This window comes from Ceratosolen solmsi, unplaced genomic scaffold (assembly GCF_000503995.2).
Source record: "Ceratosolen solmsi marchali unplaced genomic scaffold, CerSol_1.0 scaffold3, whole genome shotgun sequence".
Lineage (NCBI taxonomy): Eukaryota > Metazoa > Arthropoda > Insecta > Hymenoptera > Agaonidae > Ceratosolen > Ceratosolen solmsi.
In genome coordinates this window covers 5,068,045-5,085,422 of record NW_011948428.1, presented here as the reverse complement: position 1 = coordinate 5,085,422, position 17,378 = coordinate 5,068,045, and the positions used below count along the sequence as shown (strand labels likewise).

The window sequence follows — 17,378 nt, the reverse complement described above, 5'->3', positions numbered from 1 at the left end:
TAATATAAAAGATAAAATTTACAAATAAAAAATAATACAGACAAATATATCTCTATACACACACACACATATATATATATATATATATATATATATATATAATTGATATAATTATAATATGGGTAATTTATATAAAATCCGCTAGAAATATATTGCAGCAAGTGAACTCGCAGTTATTTCCAATTTAACTCTTCGTTGTATTTTTCAATTTTATAGAAAAGATCATAAATTCTGATTTTATGTTCGAGTAAAATATATATAGGCATAAAAATATTCTAATTTTTAAAAATCAGCTTTCTAAATATATTATTATTAAATATATTATGAGTATTTATATTCTTTTTATATCAAATATATAAGTATAATTTTTATAGACTTTTGTCAATTTTATATAATTAAGAAATTAAATTAAAACATAATTCTGAATTGGTTTTAAAGCCATTCTTCGAGTATAGTTATAATTTTAAAAAGCTTTATAGATTATAATATAAGTTTTTTATAATATTAATATTTACAATATATTTATTTATATTTTTTAATCTAATTACCGGTATCACTCATCAACTTATATATTTGACTTAAGAATAAAAAAAAACAATAAAAATGAACCAAATCTGAAAACATATTTTCTTTTGTTTTTATTTTGAAATGAAAATTTTTTTTCAACTATATAATTTTGTATTTGTATTTCAACAATATATATATACCATTAATTTAATAATAAACATTTGAGGACTTGCGAATTTGATTTTGCGCGGTTTTTAATATACTGAATTAAACTAATGCGTATAGATTATATATATCAAGTATATATGTATATATATAACATTCTTGATATATATATATATATATATCAAGTGTTGAGAGCATGGAAAATGTTGATAATGATTTCTGCGTTGATGATGTCGTTGATGAGGCGCGTCATGAAGGACACGAATTTAAAATTCTATTAGAATATTATTATAGTATATTAATTATTATCATGTTAAAGATTATATAAGAATAATTTTAAGTAAAAAATAAAATAAGTAAATTAAAAACAAATTGTAAAATTCAAAAGAGTAATTAGAGGCAGATGAATAAATAAGGTGAAGGTATATAAATAATATACGTTTGCGTGGTGATATATTTTCGATGTAAATCAAACAATAAATATATATGCGTGTGTGCGTGCGTGTGTGTGCGTGCGTGTGTATGCATGTATGTATGTATGCATATATATATATATATATATATATATATATATATATATGTGTGTGTGTGTGTGTGTATATATACATATACATATATTTACGTACGTGTCCATATATCTGCTTATATGGATCTCTGTCTATGTAATAACATTTTAAAGTTACGTGTCTTACGGCTTTAAAAACAAAAAAGCTCGCCTACAATTTTATGAATTTCGCAATGAATAGAACAATTTTCTAGACTAATTATAGCGAGATATTAATTTATAAGAAATCCAGAAATAATGAACATAAGATTCGTTGATTATTATACAATATTTTTAATGGACACAAATTTCGCTCGAATATTTCAAATATAAATCGTTAATTTATTTGTTAAGATTAGTTTTTAATATTAAATAAGTATAAATTTCGTTTTCTTTTTAATAAAGTTATATGTATAAGAATAAATCAATACGATTTATTTCTATAACATAAATATATAAAGACATTATTCCTTCATTTAATAAATATATATACTAGCATTTATAATGGTTGTAAAATAATATTTATTTACTTATAACATTTTTTCAAATGCATCATCAAAAATAAAGCTTCAGTTATATGATTTTTTAATGGAAAAAAGATATAGTTAATAACTACTTTCAATGGTACAGCATACACAAGCGTATAATGATGTAATTGTTTGAATGTTGGTTGTTAAATGTTAGCATAAATAAAATGTTAGCAAAAAAATACTTACATACCTATGTGAGAAATTCAGTAAAAGAATACCAATAATTCTTGTAATTAAATTATAATTGAATAACACAAATTAATACAAATAAATGAAAATCCGATATACCTATTATTTTAAGCAATTCTTCTATAAAAGAAGAACTAAATAAAAGTATGAAAGAAGTAAAACAAACAAATTTATTATATAAATGTAAATGAACCTCTTTTGCATTATTTTCTTTTTCAAATTGAAAATCATATATTTATTTATTTCAAAAGTATAAAGTATTAATATATTATATTATTATAAAAATATAAAGTATTCGAAACGATCTATTTAATTAAATTCATTAATAATAAAAAATTTTTAATCAATCTGGAAAATTAATAATGAAACGATAATTTTGTATCTTGAATATTTGAATATTCTTTATACGATATTCATCTATAATTATAGCATTTAAATATATTTTAGCTTTAAAAAAAAAAAAAAAAAAAAAAACCCATTGTAATGCAAAAATCAATATTTTTAATTATCTTTAATAATTGAGAACAAATATAAGAATCTTATATAAAAAAATCTCGATAAGTTGATTACATTATTTTCTATCACAGTTAATACCTTTCAAACATAATATAGTTAAATGCTGTTTTTAATTTAAATTATATATATACAAATAGAAAAAAAAACAATGATAATGCAAAAGTAAAACCAACTATAAAAATAAAAAAGAACACACAATAATAATAAATAACCAATAAATTTGTTAAATAATTATAAATTGTACTGCTGAATGTCATGGAATAAAAGTATTTAGGATCAGAGTTATATCATATTATAAAAACAAACATTATAATGAATAAAATGAAAATGTTGAAATAATATATTAAATACTCCCACAATGAAAAAAATATTTTTAATTTTGTTGATGCAGTAAAGAACTTGAAGCGCAATTATAGCATACTAATTGTACGTTTATCCGCAACGAGAAAACAATATTTAAAATATTTCTTTGCTTAAAATTTGCTTCGACTAAGTCTGATTAGCCACTGCCTCAAGGAAATTAAAAACAAAAACAAACAAAAAATTAAGAAACTTGACGCGAAAATGTACAGAAAGGACACATTACCATATCAATTTATAGCTACTTACACAATGCTTATGTTATGTGTGTAATAACTACTTTCTAAGACTACGCACTAAAAAATTAATAGAAATACATTCGTACTGCTTTATTATTAAAAGCTAGAAAAATGTTTCGATCAACATTATTGCGATACATTATTTCGAAATTACAAAATAAAAATTTTAAATTAAAAAATACTATTCTCAACTAATTTGGTTTAATTATCTTCGAAATAAACAGTATATATTTCAATAAAAATGTATTACATTATAATGGCAAGGAATATTTTTTTAGTGTGGAAGTTTAAGTACAAGTTTAATCAACCAAAATTTTCGTTATTCTCTCTTATACATTGTTGAAATAAAAGCGTTGCAGAGTTATATAAGAAGCTATCATGTCTTATTTATTAATTAATTTCATTATAATTATTTATACAGCGAACGAATTTATCTTGTATATTAAATGGGAGTATGTACCTATTTTATAAAAATAAATAGATAACCGATTGTCATCTGTCAAACCTTTCCAAAAAATCCTTATTAATTTGCATTTAATACCCTTATTATAAATATTCTTAAAATAACTTTTTCTATTCATAAAATATTTTACTATTCTTATAAGTATATTATTTATATTATTTTAGTTGCGATTAACAATATCGATGATATGCATTACATCATAATTGACTCATAGGCTTTAAATAGCTGAAGATATTTTTATAAAAGAAAAATTATTCATTTATTTTATATGTTCCACATAAATTATTCTATTTCTGATTATTTCTACAGATTATTTACACAATTTATATTATATCTATTATATCCAATTACATCCATTATGATTTTTCAATAGTGAAATAAATCCCTAATACATTTTTTATACTATATAAAACTTAAAACTAGAAATAATTAATTTCTAATAATGACTCGTTTAATTAATTCACAAATGTATTTTACTAAAAATTATCAGAACATAAAAACAACATTATTAACAATATTTTACTACACATAATAATGATAATTTATTTCAATTTTTTATTCTTAATTAATAAGGATATAATTAGAAATATTGTATTTAAAGCTGATTTATTTTAACAAGTAAATAGTTGAAAATTAAAAATAAAATTTTTTTTTTAACATAAATACAATTTCGTAGGCCTAGAATGAACTTGAAAAAATTAATGAAAATAAAGGCTACAAGTAACCGAATACAAATCTGTTTTATTCATCAAATGTTCATTCAGAAAATTACGAGAAAATTAATACAAGCTCGATAAAATACTAAATAATTTCAAATATGACTATCGCCGATTAGTTAATTAATTATTTGCTTAAAATTTATATAACCTGAAGTTATAATTATTTTTCACTTGTGTTATTCATAGGTTAATTTATAGTTAAATAATTATTTTAAATGGAATTTGATATATATATATATATATATATATATATATATATATATTTAAGTACAGTGAATTTCAAAATTAAAGATATATTTCAAATAATTGAAAACTATTGCTAATAAATGCTTAATATATTTAATTCATTGAAAATTGTTCTAGAATCGGATTTTTGATCAGTTATGAAAAATATAAACATATTTCAAAAATTTAAATAATATAAAGTTTATTATTTTTTTACAATTCTTGTAATTTTTCTATACATTCATACCTGCAGTTAAGCTTTTATAATATAATATTTCTTTTAGCTTTGATCACTAGCATATTAGATAAAATAAGGATAAAATTTTTGTATACAGAAAGGCATTGCTTTGAAATAACATATTGATGTTAATATATACAAGATTGAATTGCCTATTGTCTTACAAAATTTATTTTTTCAAATAATTGAAAATTCAAACACACACTTTACAAGCAAAAAGTTCGTTAATTTCTTTTTCTTTTTTCTTTTTTTTTTTAAATAGAATATATGTACATTTTTTCCAACAATCGTTAAAAATGAAAATATAGATTATAAATCAATAACATTTACGAAACGATCACGTAGGTAGTCCAAAAATTGTATGATTTCAAGCATCTATAATTAAGTTGCTCAACATTATTAATATTACATAACTGTATTTAATATATACTTTAATTTAATTATATAAAAATCGAAAAGTATGTAAAAATATTTAAAATAGTTAAATCCTCTATTATATTATTATCTCTTATGCACATAAAACTATAAAAATTGTTTCTGTTACTTATTAATTAGTTTAACCTTTAGTGTAAAAATATATTATACAAAATGTTTACTTTATTACGAACATATTAAAATTGTAAAAATATCGTAAAATTTAAATTATATTCTTTATTTACTATTCTATGTGAAGACTATATTAAGGGTCAAACGATGGGAATGCATTGAACAAAGTTCAAACAGCGGTATAAGTACACTAAAGAGTCCACTAATTTAGTTATCTTAAGTTGCTTATACACAAAAATATTGTTTCTTTTTTCTTCTTTTTTCACTTTTTTTTTTTTTTTTTTTTTTTTTGGTGGTTATTAATATCACTATAATACATCATTAAATTTTTGTGCTAATTGTTGGCTAATATATTGCCAATACCTCTTGCGAATTTTATCATATTTTTCTGCTAAATCTTTACATAACTGGAATATAAATTTAATCATTAATTTGAGAATTAGAACGATGCATTAATAATATGCTATTATATAATTACTTCGAATGCCTGAAGAATATGAAATAAAGATTCCGTTGGCTCATTGGTAGAATGCCTTTCCTGACAGATATCGATAATACAAGCTAGGAGATGATTCGTTCTATATCCAAGATTATACAACACTTTGCACTTTTCCAATACTTTCTTATTAAAGGCTAAGCCTCCATTCTTATCATGCATCAAAATTCTGAAAGTATTTATATAATAAAATCATTATCAAATTTTGTTTCATTTATTACAATATTCAAGAATTTCATTTACCCTCTCAAATAATTCCAAGCACTCTCGTTACCAGGTATTTGTGAAATTTTTTTAAGCGTAAAATCGACTTCCCTATCAATAATTTCTGGTTCAAATTTTGTTGTATTATTTAAAACAAAGTATCGTTGATTCCATCCAGAATTATTACATACATCTTCTGATATTAAATCATCAGTATACTCCAATTCATTTTTAAATAAACTGTAACAGAAAATATTATTTCATTATATAGATTCATTATAAATTATATGATATTATAATTAAGAATTAAATATAAATTTTTATTAATATTTATATGAACAAAATTCAATATATTTCTCAACGAATGTTAATCATCTTTTTTATGAAAGCAATGATTTAAAAAAGTAGTAGGAAAAGATTTAAAAATATTCTTAATTTTTATTTTTATATACAACATTAATTAAAACTTTAACTGTATTGTTAATTTACATATTCTTTTTTTTAATAAAAATATTAATAATAATAATAATAATAATAATAATAATAATAATAATAATAATAATAATAATAACAACAATGATAGTAATATAAACAAAATTTTAATACAATAAATGGCATATTTAATAGTTTGATTAATAAAATATACTTACTTAAACGTTGATATAACCCATTGTCTATATTGCCAGGCATGATAATTTTTCGCGTCTCTTTTTAAAATTGTGCTGGTAAATTCAAGTTCCGCACTGGGATCTTGCATCCATTCGACAATAACTTTTCTATGATGCCAAACCTGATAATTCTTTAAATTACATTTAATGACTACTTGAATAAATTTCAACTCATCTTTGAGATCAATTCCAAGCTCTTTAAGAATCTCTCTTCGATACTGCCACACTGTATAATTACCTACGTTTAACCAAATGCAATCAGCAGTCAAATTTAATGCACGTTCTGATTTTTCTTTGGATTTTAATATGGCTCTAAAGTAGTTATGTGTTTCTGTAACTAGAAAAATCAATTGTGAAACATTTTTTAAACAAAGTAGAAAGTATAAATTCATAAAAGAATTTGAAATTAACGATAGAGAAGATTAACAAAGAAAGACAAACTTTTATTTCTAACTTTTATATTAATGACTATCGATCGATTTTACGACACTTGTGAGTTAATACCTTAATCAATTCTATCTCATAAATGACACAATAATGAATATAAATAATTATACTTTTCAAAAGTAATGGCAAATTATGATACTTAAAATCAATGTACTCTAAGGTAACATTCGATATTTTATAATTTAAATTTTAAAGGTATTTATATAAAAAGGTGAAAAGCAACTTGATTAAATTTAATAAGTTCAATTTCTTCAATTAAAAAAATTTTATAATAAATGAAAAATAGTATGAATTTTAAGCGAATGAAAGTTTAAAAATTCCTCCTTAAAGCACTTGCGATAACTATTAACATATCTCATTTAAATAATTTACAAGTGCTTTTATTTATTTTGTATTTTATAAATATTATCTTAATAATACGATCGATAATGATCTACGCACTCTTTATCCAGCAAAAATTATTAGGCCACAAGCTCCAGGAATTCCACTGATTGACTGATGATTAATATAAATAAGTCAGTAATTTGAAAGAATGCCAATAAACAAAATAAATAATTTTATTAACAATATAAAATACAAATCATGTTTCAAAGATGCGTTAATAGACGATTGATGAATAGAAAAAAATTTTAAGTACAAACGAAAAGTAAGGTTATGTTGTCGATTCAAAAAATACAAATAAATTTCAGCTTCTGATCAGCCTACGCATGGCTTATGCCCTTCAAAAAAAAAAAAAAATAAATAAATAAATAAATAAATAAATAATAATACATAAGATATTCTCCCTCCGATCATTATAATTAAAGAACTACGCGGCTACTTACACTTCTCGGAATAGGCAATAACCACAATTGGATTCGGCCCGTCATCCTGCTCTATAGGCACGACGTCCCTCCACTGTTCTCGCTGACTATAAGGCACCCAGGGTTGAAGTATTTCATCCCTGTTTGCCTCCTCGTCCGGCCTAAGATCTTCCTTGTCCGACATCCTCGCGTCGATGCCGGTCCTACGAATCAAAGAGTAGCAGCACTACGCGCGCCAGCAGCCTTTGCCCACAATAATAATATCTTCGCCGTCGTAATTTTTCACGATTGTCTCTTTTCAACCTTGACTGTTGCGAGCAGTTGATGTTGATAGCGAGGAGTCCGCCCAATACCTACGAAGGTAAGTTTATCCAAGGCGCGTGTACTACAAATAGTACGGATGAATGAAATGAATGAATCAAAATAATCTCGATTCTTACAACCAACCGAATCAAATGCACCGATAATAATACACGAGACAAGAGCGGCAAAACTCGGGAGCTTTTCGAAGGCGAAACTTAGACCATCTTTCAATCACAATTCTCCTCAAGGAGTGGGGGACCTCGGTACAGACACTGCAGAAAGTAAAAGCTGAGGAGCTGCCACTTGGGTGTAATGTGTTGTTTGCCGATCGAATTGCCAGTCTTATAGCGCGCGCGCATTTAATTTAATGTCTCTTAATAAATCAATTGGTTTTTAAATAGCTGGGCTGGCTTCGTTTATTTATTTCGTGTATACGTTTCTTGTTCCGGGCTATCGTCGTATAAACGACGACTCGACGAAAGTCCTTCGTTCAATAATGCCGACGTTATTTTTACCGGCAACTCGATGAGACTGAGTGCGCGGAACGTTGGGTATAAAGAAATCGAGGAATTATTGTGATAAGAAAAATGTTTACTAAATAAAGCATTTGCCACGATTAAACGACGATTTTTTTTTTTTCTCTCTATACGACATTGTTATAATCGGGACTTTATTATTTAATCGACAGTGCCAGCGGAGTTTGCAATAAATAGGACATGTGGAATTTAAAAGAAACTAAATTCCAACTAAATTAAAATATTTGTAATTTATTTTAGAATGCTTTGATCGATCGCTTTATAATAGCACAAACGAATGTATCTTAAGCTATTGCATGGTCGATTCAAACTCCGACTTAAAGAAAATACGAAAAATTTGGAATTTTAAAGGATGTCACGATAAAAGAGAAAAATTCAAAATTTAACGCTAACAATTAGTGCCAAATGTCATAGTATCGTAGCTTTAACATCAATCAAATAACATTGATAATTTACGTAATTTGTTATTAAAGATACAATATTAAAATACAATAAAAATTAGAAAATTATAATAATCTTAGAAATTTTTTCATTTATTTAAACATTACATTACAAAATAATCAAATATTATAACATTCGTTTGATAATAGCACTATTTACAGGATGTAATTTCTAATTGAAATTTATAAATTTTGCGTAATTATTCATGTTCGTTGCCTTTGGCTCAATCTTCTCTGTATATGTAAATTGTCTATATATTCCTCAGTAATAATGAAACAATTAAACTAATAATATTTTTTATTAGATGTATCCAATTAAAAAAGTATTAAAATAAAGCCTTGTGCATATTATTAATTATTATTATCGTAAATTATTATTTCTGTAATACGATTTATTGATTAAACATATTTTTTAAAATTATAATTAAATTCTTAAATATGCGTTAAATTCTTTTAAACATAAAATAAATCATCTCTACAAAATATAATACTAATGAATATAATAAATATGTTTTAAATTTATAAAATAAATTTACTATAGAATGAATATTTTGAGATTATATATATATATATATATATATATATAATTAAGCTGTCGATAAATTATGAATTGAAAAAACGTAAAATAAATAAATCTCTTTACCACATAAAATTATACTATAAATAAAAGAATCTTCTTCGCGAATGAGTAGATAAAAATGAACTGTGAACAAAACTGAATACATATAAGAAATTACACAAGATTGATGATTTTTTCTTAAATTACTGTCGGATTCATTTTTATTGCATATTGCAATTATATATTAAATAATTAAAATAAGCAATTACAACTGTTGAATTATTATTTGATACGGCAATCGTTTCATAAGCTACAATTATGTAAAATCAAATAACTTTTGCATTTATATCATTCTTATAATCGAAATAAAATTTTAAACATCGTAGTCGAGCCGTTGTTCGATAAAAATCATTTTATCGATTAAAATATTTAATGTAGAAATTTTAATGTAAACAAATATTCTAGTGCGATACAAAGTAACCGCCATTGCTTTCATACAAATGACGAATATGCAATAAAAGTACTGTAGTATGGAATAGTTTTTGTGTATATTTATATTTACACATTGTGATAAAAACGTTGAAAGTTCTGTGTGGTTAGTATAACCATTTACATTAAAATTGTTAGTAACAATGGATGATGATGAAAACACAATTTGGTGCGGTAATTTACACGATAAAGTTACAGAAGACATTCTTTACGAATTGTTTATGCAGGTAACTTTCCCATTGCTAACATTTATTGGTTATAATTTCATTATTTTCTTTATAGTTATTAATATAAGATTGCGCATAGCGTAGTATGCATAAACGAAATAATTTTATATTTTTTCTGTAAATACCGATGATTGATTTTATCATTAATTATTTTAGGGTGGGCCTGTGACTAAAGTGAATATACCAAAGGACCGCGATGGTAAACAAAAAAATTTTGGTTTTGTAACATATAAGCATGTGTGCTCGGTACCGTATGCTTTGGACCTGTTTGATGGTACAGTTTTATTCAATCGACCAATGAATATGAAATCCAGAAGTAATAATTTGGACAGCTCTCATCACCAACAGCAGCAACAGCCGCAAGGAAATGTATTTGATAACAGACGCGATAATCAAAACGAATTGTATTTAGGACAACAAATTTTGTTGGGTGCTATTGCTCCTATGGCATATATTTCTAATTCTCCAAACACTATGTTTATGATGCCAGGTTCTGTTGCTTATCCTAGTCAAACTTCTCTTTATTCTCAAACGCCTCAAAATTCTGCAGAATACAATAGAAGTAATAGACATCATAGTAGAAATCATCCCTATATAGATCATGATCGATATAACGATAGACATAGCAGTCGTCAAGAATCCTTTAACCGTGACCATAAATCTTATAAAAGCTCATCTCACCGATCAAATCGTCATGATAAGAGAAAATATTACTAGAATTATTTGATAATTACTGACCTATAAAATGATGTAAATCTTGTTTCCAATTATCTTGCAATTACGAAGAAAAATTTGACTTAATTAATTTTCTTTTATAATCATATGAATTTATATTCAAATAGTAGCTACATTAAGCTTAAATACGTTTTTATACGTACATATATTCATGTAAAAATCTATTTGAATACATGCGCATGTGTGTACTTATATATATATATTTATATATATATATATATATATATATATATATATATATATATATGTATGTATGTATGTATGAATACCTGTGTTGATTAATTCTTTGTAACATCCGATACGTTTCTTAATTAAAAAATTCTTAAAGCTATAGTTATAAATTTTGAATAAAAATTTCTCTTACATTTGATATTACAATTAATGTTTATAATTGAATACAAAATATCAAATACAAAATGACATAATAATTATAATGCAAAATTATAAATTTCCATTATTTTACCTGTTAGAAATATTACTATTAGGCTGAAAATTTTCTTTAAACGACACAATACATATTATTATATATTTATTGCTGAAACATATTGTCTTATAATATAAAAAATTACAATCAAGAGTTTGTAACCATTAATCAATGAGTATTAACTACAAAAATAATTTTTTTTCAATTCTAAGCCAATATTTATTAATAACAATATTACATAAATATATAAATAAATTAGACCATACTAATCAATCTATTAAATATAAAACACTAACTCTTAATATTGAAAAAATTTATTTTTGTAACTAACGATATATAGAAATAGAAATTTCGAATGATCAATAAAATTATTAAAAAAAAAAATTGTCTACATAAATTTTTATTATTAGAAACAAAATGTTTGTTGAAAAATAATTTTACAATTACATCAATTGATTATATTAATGCCTTTCTCATAATGACACAGATTTTAAATATTAAATATGTTAAAAAAAAAATAACTTCATTGAAATTAAAAATGTTATGATTAGTTTAGTAAGAAAATTTTTTCTAATATATTAGATTGTAATACTTATGATATAATTTACATCCGATTCTTCTTATTAACAGTTAATAAATCTTTAATCATTGATGAAACAATGTCATTGAAATATATTTAATAAATATGTTATTAATGTTAATTGTAGTACCTATATCAATTTAAAAATAAAATTTTTTATAAATAATGCAAAAAATAATATTTATTTTATTCAATTGTCCGCATTACATTTGTTATATTCAATATTTTAGATTTTCATTTAGAAATTTACATTTGATTTTACTTTTTACATTTTTCATTTGTAAAATAAAAAAAGAAGAAATTCTAAGCTGGAAAGTTTAATAAAAATATTGTCAATATCAAATATAAATGTTTTGATAAAATTTAATTTTCCTGTACATTAGTAGTTACTGTTAATATGCATTAAAATTTAAAAAATAAACACTCTAGCAAACACAATTTATGATAGTAAGATAAATACAATTAATTTTCATACATTGTAATACTTCAATAAATATTATTATACTTATCAAAATTAATATTATACCATTTATCTTACATATAAGTAAATATTAAAAATTAATTGTTTCATTAAATTTTGTTAATGAAAGTATTTTTGATACATATTTATTATCAAATGACTTACAATTAAAATAAATAAGATATAAGTATTTGGTAGCACAAGTTTTGCTAATGATTGATAGCAATGATATTGAGGACAATGGTGATCACAAGCAAACAATATTTTCCATAAATTATGCTGTTCGTTAGATTCAACGTTTTGCAAAACAATACATTCGTGTAAATTACAAGGATCAATTTTTTCATGCTGACAAAGAAATTTATCAATATTTCTGCGATTAATTTTAAGATCTTCGGCTATAATACTAGTCATAACAATATCATTTATTCTAGCTGCTTTCCTTAAAAATGAAATTATTCTTATAATTGTAAATTTTTTAAACGAATATATTCTTTGATAGAGCCTAACTTACCACAATAAAATTACTCAATAATAAAAATATGAAATAAATAAAATTGACATTTGAATGTATTCTTTATATACTTATTTTAATAAAATTAAACTTTAAAAAAATTGTAATTTTCTAATGATAATATACTTCTTCAATGTATGTGATAAATTAGGATTGAAAATTATAAATTATAATAGAAAGTACTTTTCCAAAGCTTTCTTAAATAATTTTTTTACGGTGTCATTAGTCAGCAAATATGTGTCCCCAACCAAAACTGGTAAGAGGGGCATTTTATATTGTGATGCAAAATAATTTAAATTATTTTGTTTGCTCCAAAAAAGATATGGAATATTTTGTGAAAATTTTGCAAAAATAGTATTATTACATTTCATATGAGTTTTCACAAATATCATTAGCTGTGGCACATTTAAAAAAACATTATCGTGTACTTTTAACATAAATTTAGCTTCTGAACAATACTCGTTTATCCATTGCAATGCAAAATTAGTTTTATAACTTAAGTTTGCATCTGTATCGTGAAGATACCTTTGTATAATATCATTATAAACCTTGATCTCCTTTGAAACTTGTTTTTGTAACCAAAAATCTGTCCGTATACCTAAGAAAAAAAGGATTTGAATTTCTTTGTATTGTCGAAACTGACCCCATGTTTCTCTAATAGATTTTCTAGCATAATAATTAAGAGGATGTGACAAAATCACGATGATTAATCTTAAATTCTTTCCTTTTTTTTTACATTTATCATAATCTGATACAAAAAGGCTGTTTTTATAAATATTTGGATCCGATAAAATGTTGGTATCTTGTGATTCAAAATCATTTAAAATGTTGTATCGATCTCTTTCCGTAACTTGAACATTTCTATTGTTTCTTGAAGAACTTAAAATAAGAGGCTGATATTGATTTAAAAATACTTCATTATACTTTAATTTTCTATTATTTGTCACAAATGAATTAAAAGTTGTTTGTTCAGTTAATATGCGAACTTGAGTTAAAAAATAAACAATAAATATAAATTGTATGTGACACATGTGTTAGTAAAGTAAACCAAAAGATATTTGAACAAAAATTTACTGAAAATACATGCAGTTGTCTTTTGTCTACTAAATAAGAAACATTCAGTTGTTTTCAAAGAGAGATAGTAGCAATACATAATTTATCTATAAAGTATCAAAAATAAAATATTAATTCAATATATATCACTATTATGATAAAAAGTTTTATAGAAATATAATATTTAATAACACTCCTTAAATAACAAAAATACATCACTTTTATAACATTTATATGTTTTCTTAGTACCATCTGTAAAGTCTTTAATAAATAATCCTGCAGCTTTCTCAGAAAGCATTACTACAGGTGCATTTATGTTACCACTTGGTAGCTTTGGAAAGACTGATGCGTCAACGACATATAAATTTTTAGTTTCGTAAACTCTAGGGAAAAATACCATACGTAAATAAATTAGATTTAAGTATTATTTTGCAATTTTACCTAAATTTTGAATCAACGACATCGCCCATTCTGCATGTACCTATTGGATGATATGTACTGAATGTTAAATGTTTTATATAGCATTTCCAATAATTTATAGTATCAAAAGTAATATTTTCACATCCTGGAAATGGTTTTTCATACAAAATAGCTCCAAGTTCTTTCATTGCTTTTGTATTAATTAGCCTTTTGATAAATTCAATTCCTAAAATAAAGTATAATCTCAAACTCTTAATTGGGTTTCATTATATATATATATATATATATATATATAATTTTATACCATCTACTAATTTAAGGACATCTTCTTCCTCCGACAAGTAGTTTGGATCAATAATAGGATTATCATGGAAATCTGAACTTCTTAATTGTATTTCTCCAATACTTTGGGGATGCAGCAAAACAGGTGCAATGGTGACTGCTGTTTTATATACAAGAGGTGCAAAATATTCATTAAAAATCTACAAAATAAACTTTTTAATTCATTATTCATAATTGAACACTACATATATTATTAATTAAATGTCTAACTTTATCAGAAATTCCCAAATTCTTTCTTAGTAAGACTCCATTGTCTTGTGACAGGCCAACAGGAAATGTCATTATTTGAAGATCTGGTACAGACGTTTTATTATTTTGTAATTGACTATGTAATGTACCAATTACATCTACTCCGGATGAAGTCCATGGTCCTAATAAAATTAAATAATTTTAAAAAAATAATGCTTATTTTATATTAATAAAAATTAAAAATAATGTATAATACTATACCTGTTTTAAATAAATAATATTCTAATAATGAAAAAGGATTTATAATATCAGCGATACTCAAAGCCACGCTCGTGTTTAAAATTACCAAATCAACTCCAGTGATTATGTGATCCATTAAATTTTTACCAACTGGTAAATCAGCTACAATTTTAATCTAAAAAAGGTAACTTTAATCACATAATATATTTCAAATATTTGAATTGCTTTTGGCAATTGAATATTCACTGGCAAATTTAAATAATTAAAAATAAACAATATTTATATACAAAATTAAGAATGTATTAATATAGGATATCAGTGAATTATTTACATTATGCTTTTCTAAATTTTGCTTAGGTCCAATTCCTGAAAGCATTAAGAGTTTTGGAGTACCAATTGTTCCTGCACATAAAATTACTCCACTTTTAGCAAATACCCGATAGATTTGATTATTTCTTAAAAACTCAACACCTACTGCTTTCTTTGATTTAAACAGAATCTAGAAATGATGAAATTTTATTAATTTTCCTCAAATAACAAATTAAATTTTCAAACATACATTTACCTTATTTACAAATGAATTGGTTAAAATTTTTAATTTTATATCGTTACTTTCACTAATTAGTCTATCTGTGCTCCATCGTTCACCATTTTTTATCGTCAAATATGGTTTCATAAAATCTGGTAAAAGTAATTAATATAATAAACAATTAATAGACGTTATACTAATTCACAATAATATAGTAATAAATATATTGCATAGCAAAGAATTCATTTATGTTATATATATGTTATACCTGTTGGTAATACTTTATTATAATTTCTTAAAGAATATGATAATTCTGTTACACCTTGTAATATCGCATCAGAAAGTTTTGAATACCAATTCTTATTACTGACATACAGTGAGCCGCCTCTATCAACAATTGGTTCTTTAAAAATAAAATTATATTAAATATATTTCCACAATATAGATATAGTTTTAAAGTGACATACTGACCTTTAATATCAGAAAGCCATGGATTATAATCATCTGGATGTCCTTGAACGTATACCATATAGTTGAGCCTACTTGAGCCACCTAAAATTTTTCCAGCAGACCATATACTTTGATTGTTATTTAAACCTTTGCAAGCATTTTTCTGTGGAACTGTCACATATTTCCAATCGTACACAGTATTTAAAAGCAATGGTGCGAGAACGGGAATATCGAAGAAATTAATTGGAGTACCACCGGCTTCAATTAATAATACATTGGCTTTTACTTTCGATAATTGTGTGGCTAACACTGATCCTGAACTTCCAGCTCCAACTAATTCAAATTATATTTAATTATGTTATAATTCATTAAATCAGTATCTTATAAAAATTACATTTAAAAACATACATACCAATAAGGTAATCATATTCTGAATTATTTTTAATATCACAAAATAACCAATCTTGGTAAAAATTGTACATGTATAATATATCAACATAACACATAAAAACAATAACACCTATACTATAAATAATATAATAAATAAATTTTAAAAGGATCATATTTTTCGAGATGTAAATAAAACAATATTTTAAAACTATGATTAATAAGCCGGGCTGATAACTTCATTTAGGTTATATTAGAATAAGTGGTGTAATTATCAATTGATACGTTTTATTTTCATAAACAATAAATTATTATAAGGAATTCAACTTTAAGCCGAATAAATATACATTATAATTAATATTCAATTATTTTGGCATAAAAACTTTTTATAAAACTATTATATCCACTTTTACTTAGTATTAATGCAAATTTTTTGAATATTTACAATTCATAATATACATTACTCTGAATTACTCCTAAAAATGTTTAAAGAATATATTTATTTTTTTTTTTTATTTTTTTTTGACATAGTTTCATTTATAGTTTATAAGCAAATATAGTATTAACATTTATTTATTTATCTGTAAATTTATGAAATAAATAATAAAACCTATGGGATGGATATAAATATACAAATATAAG

At 23.6% G+C, this 17,378-nt stretch overlaps 4 protein-coding genes across 4 annotated transcripts; 1 reads left to right on the top strand and 3 right to left on the bottom strand.

Annotated features, from left to right (window-relative positions):
* Positions 1–5,534: 5,534 nt before the first annotated feature.
* Positions 5,535–8,732, bottom strand: Fnta (farnesyl transferase alpha). Its single transcript, XM_011501417.1, has 5 exons — positions 7,881–8,732; positions 6,592–6,946; positions 5,981–6,181; positions 5,720–5,906; positions 5,535–5,648 (listed from the first exon to the last, which is right to left on the bottom strand). The coding sequence occupies exons 1-5, from the start codon at positions 8,041–8,043 to the stop codon at positions 5,550–5,552; spliced, it is 1,005 nt and encodes a 334-aa protein (XP_011499719.1). The 5' UTR covers positions 8,044–8,732; the 3' UTR covers positions 5,535–5,549.
* A 1,451-nt stretch (positions 8,733–10,183) lies between these two features.
* Positions 10,184–11,252, top strand: LOC105363666 (RNA-binding protein 7). Its single transcript, XM_011501416.1, has 2 exons — positions 10,184–10,413; positions 10,570–11,252. Exons 1-2 carry the CDS (start codon positions 10,330–10,332, stop codon positions 11,128–11,130), a joined length of 645 nt encoding a protein of 214 aa, XP_011499718.1. The 5' UTR covers positions 10,184–10,329; the 3' UTR covers positions 11,131–11,252.
* A 1,263-nt stretch (positions 11,253–12,515) lies between these two features.
* LOC105363716 (UDP-GalNAc:beta-1,3-N-acetylgalactosaminyltransferase 1-like) lies at positions 12,516–14,157 on the bottom strand. Its single transcript, XM_011501467.1, has 3 exons — positions 13,310–14,157; positions 12,778–13,054; positions 12,516–12,524 (listed from the first exon to the last, which is right to left on the bottom strand). Exons 1-3 carry the CDS (start codon positions 14,155–14,157, stop codon positions 12,516–12,518), a joined length of 1,134 nt encoding a protein of 377 aa, XP_011499769.1.
* A 233-nt stretch (positions 14,158–14,390) lies between these two features.
* On the bottom strand, positions 14,391–16,912 carry LOC105363665 (glucose dehydrogenase [FAD, quinone]; the record flags this gene model as incomplete). Its single annotated transcript, XM_011501415.1, has 10 exons — positions 16,762–16,912; positions 16,371–16,682; positions 16,168–16,302; positions 15,936–16,051; positions 15,702–15,869; positions 15,392–15,545; positions 15,152–15,312; positions 14,904–15,081; positions 14,621–14,825; positions 14,391–14,562 (listed from the first exon to the last, which is right to left on the bottom strand). Coding segments are annotated over exons 1-10 (1,752 nt in total), but the record flags the coding sequence as incomplete, so codon positions are not given.
* Positions 16,913–17,378: the final 466 nt, after the last annotated feature.

Excerpts from the sequence above, each read along its gene's own strand:
- Fnta (XM_011501417.1), bottom strand. The coding sequence starts at position 8,043 with ATGTCGGACAAGGAAGATCTTAGGCCGGACGAGGAGGCAAACAGGGAT. Across the intron at positions 6,947-7,880 it reads TATTGCCTATTCCGAGAAGT|TTACAGAAACACATAACTAC; the intron begins GTAAGTAGCCGC and ends TGATTTTTCTAG. Across the intron at positions 5,907-5,980 it reads GCTTGGAATTATTTGAGAGG|AATTTTGATGCATGATAAGA; the intron begins GTAAATGAAATT and ends AAATACTTTCAG.
- LOC105363666 (XM_011501416.1), top strand. The coding sequence starts at position 10,330 with ATGGATGATGATGAAAACACAATTTGGTGCGGTAATTTACACGATAAA. Across the intron at positions 10,414-10,569 it reads TTTACGAATTGTTTATGCAG|GGTGGGCCTGTGACTAAAGT; the intron begins GTAACTTTCCCA and ends TAATTATTTTAG.
- LOC105363716 (XM_011501467.1), bottom strand. The coding sequence starts at position 14,157 with ATGTGTCACATACAATTTATATTTATTGTTTATTTTTTAACTCAAGTT. Across the intron at positions 13,055-13,309 it reads TTTAAGAAAGCTTTGGAAAA|GAAAGCAGCTAGAATAAATG; the intron begins GTACTTTCTATT and ends TTCATTTTTAAG.